At 48.1% G+C, this 2,500-nt stretch overlaps 1 protein-coding gene across 3 annotated transcripts in view; it reads right to left on the bottom strand.

The window, feature by feature from the left end:
- Nucleotides 1-1,443: 1,443 nt before the first annotated feature.
- Nucleotides 1,444-2,500, bottom strand: part of agtpbp1 (ATP/GTP binding carboxypeptidase 1) — a 21,176-nt gene continuing 20,119 nt past the window's right edge. For all 3 annotated transcript variants that reach the window (XM_083673799.1, XM_083673800.1, XM_083673801.1), the window contains one exon: nt 1,444-2,031. In XM_083673799.1, the coding sequence (XP_083529925.1) occupies nt 1,866-2,031 (166 nt within the window). In that variant the 3' untranslated portion in view covers nt 1,444-1,865. The remainder of the gene's footprint in view (nt 2,032-2,500) is intronic.

Genomic DNA, 2,500 nt, shown 5'->3' with positions numbered 1-2,500 from the left:
GGGTAGAGGGTAGGGTAGAGGGTAGAGGGTAGTGGATAGGGGGTAGAGGGTAGAGGGTAGAGGGTAGTGGGTAGGAAGTAGTGGGTAGAGGTTTGGTATTGAGCCTCTCCTGACTCTCTCTTCACCTCTTTCCTTCTCTAAGAATAGAACTTCCTTCACCGCACCGTTCATACAATATAATCCCAGTTTTGATGATGTGTTGTTGGTTTAATGTTGGATAATGACAGGACACATATTTCACATTCACATTTATTTCCCATGATTTCATAGCAAGCTTTAACTTTCTGTGTTCCAATCAGATGAAAAGGTTTCTGCTATTTTGCTCTTTTGTTTCTTTTCTCCCATAAACACATGAATGTTGAGCTGCCCAGCACTACCCCCCCACACACACCCTATCACAATCACACACTATCATACACACTATCACACACACACTACCCCCCCACACACACCCTATCACAATCACACACTATCATACACACTATCACACACACTACCCCCCCACACACACCCTATCACAATCACACACTATCATACACACTATCACACACACTACCCCCCCACACACACCCTATCACAATCACACACTATCATACACACTATCACACACACTATCACACGCACACACACTAACACACGCACACACACTATCACACACACTCACACTATCAGACACACACACACTATCATACGCACATATGCACACACAGCATTCCACAAACAAAATAAATTAGAAAAAGAGAACATAGAATAGCCATGCATCGACTGTACAAACGCAACAGAGATGTCACACCTCGCTACATCTAGAAAAACCACAAACAGATCATCTACAGAAACTCCCCAGAACCCCCCAAAATAAGCACCTTCCATTCTAAAACACGGTACCATCCACTGGACTGAACTGGACTGTGGGCCGCTCTGGGTCTCCATGGCGACCCACTAAGCTACTCTCAGCCAGGCAGGTCAAGCGGTTCTTCATAACCGGAACATGGCATCACAACATCAACATCCGCTTTGGGCTGGGCTTTGACCTTTCACCTTAGTGAGTGTGAGGCGCTGAGGCTTGTGTGTGACCTCTCCTCTAGGTTAGGTATGTGTGTGTCTGTGTGCGTGTGTGTGTATGAACGGCTACTACAGGTGTTTGTGTTCATGTGTAAACAGTTTGTAAGTGGATGCTGTTATTGTGCGTTGCTGTTATTGTTGGTCGTTGTCATAGTGATAATACTGTCCTCTGGATTCAGATGGGACTAATGTGAGCTGTACATTGCATCCTGACTTCTGTGTGTGTGTGTGTGTGTGTGTTATGATATACAATATGGTAATACTGTAGTCGTTAAGCCCAGGGAAGGCTGGTGGAGGTAGAAATCGGAGGACGGGGTCATTGTAAAGCATGGAATGGAATGAGGAATGTGCGTTTGACACCATTCCTCATTCCGTTCCATGCATTACAATGAGCCCGTCCTCCGATTTCTCCCTCCACCAGCCTCCCCTGGTTAGGACCTATAACCTTTAGCTAGCTAGTTACAGTGAGTTCAGGTGTAGCTATTGTTGTTGTGTAACAGTAGTCATGGAGACATGTCAGATATGCAAGGCAGAGAAAGCATGGATATATTACCCATGGTGCACCACGCTCAGAGGAAGTGAGGTCAGAGGGGCAGGGGGAAGTGAGGTCAGAAGTGAGGAAAGGAGGAGGGGGTAAGACGGAATGTGAGGTCAGGGGGCTGTATATCTGGAGGAGGGGGGTGCAGCAGGACTGTATATTTTGGTGTCTGGATGGGGAGGGGGGGGGGGGTGTCAGGAGGAGGAAAGGCAGGTTGGTCATGTTGGGGTCACGTTGAGGTTAGGGTTAATGGTTAGGTTTCAGGTTAGGTCAGAGAGTCTCTGTGATTGGTCTCCGTGTCGGAGTGGGCGGGGTTCTCCTGGGGATCGTTGTCAGGGTCGTTGTCGGGGTCGTTGTCAGGGTCGTCGTTGCTCTCTGCGCTGTAGTCCACCTCCTCCAGGAACGACGGCTCGTCCTCCTCCATCACACTGCTGCACACACACACACACACAGACAGAGAGAGACACAGAGACACACACACACACACACACAGTCAGTACTGTACGTAACCACGGTAACACAACACAGGTGCTCGTCTCATCATCACCATGGTAACGACTCTGAGCCCCTCCCGTTCCCGTTGCCATAGGAATGGGCCGTTCCATATGACTTTGTGTATGACCCATAAGACTTAAATGTTCTGGGAGTTTTTTGTGGTTTAATGGTTAAATGTTCTGGAGGTTTCAGTGGTTTAATGGTTAAATGTTCTGGGAGGTTTCAGTGGATTAATAGTTAAATGTTCTGGTTTTAGTGGTTTTAGTGGACTTTAATGGTTGTAATGGTGCGAGGGCTTTGGTAACTGGATCCTGTGAGGACAGTCGATGAGGGGCTTCAGACGTTGACCTCTGCCCCCCCACCCAGTCCCCAGCCCTCGCCCCAAGCCCAGAGAGATGTAAAGTG

The sequence above is a fragment of the Argentina silus genome, assembly GCF_951799395.1.
Source record: "Argentina silus genome assembly, chromosome: 7".
In the NCBI taxonomy this organism is placed as follows: Eukaryota; Metazoa; Chordata; class Actinopteri; order Argentiniformes; family Argentinidae; genus Argentina; species Argentina silus.
The sequence above is the reverse complement of the archived record's forward strand: the minus strand, read 5'-3'. Positions and strand labels throughout refer to the sequence as shown.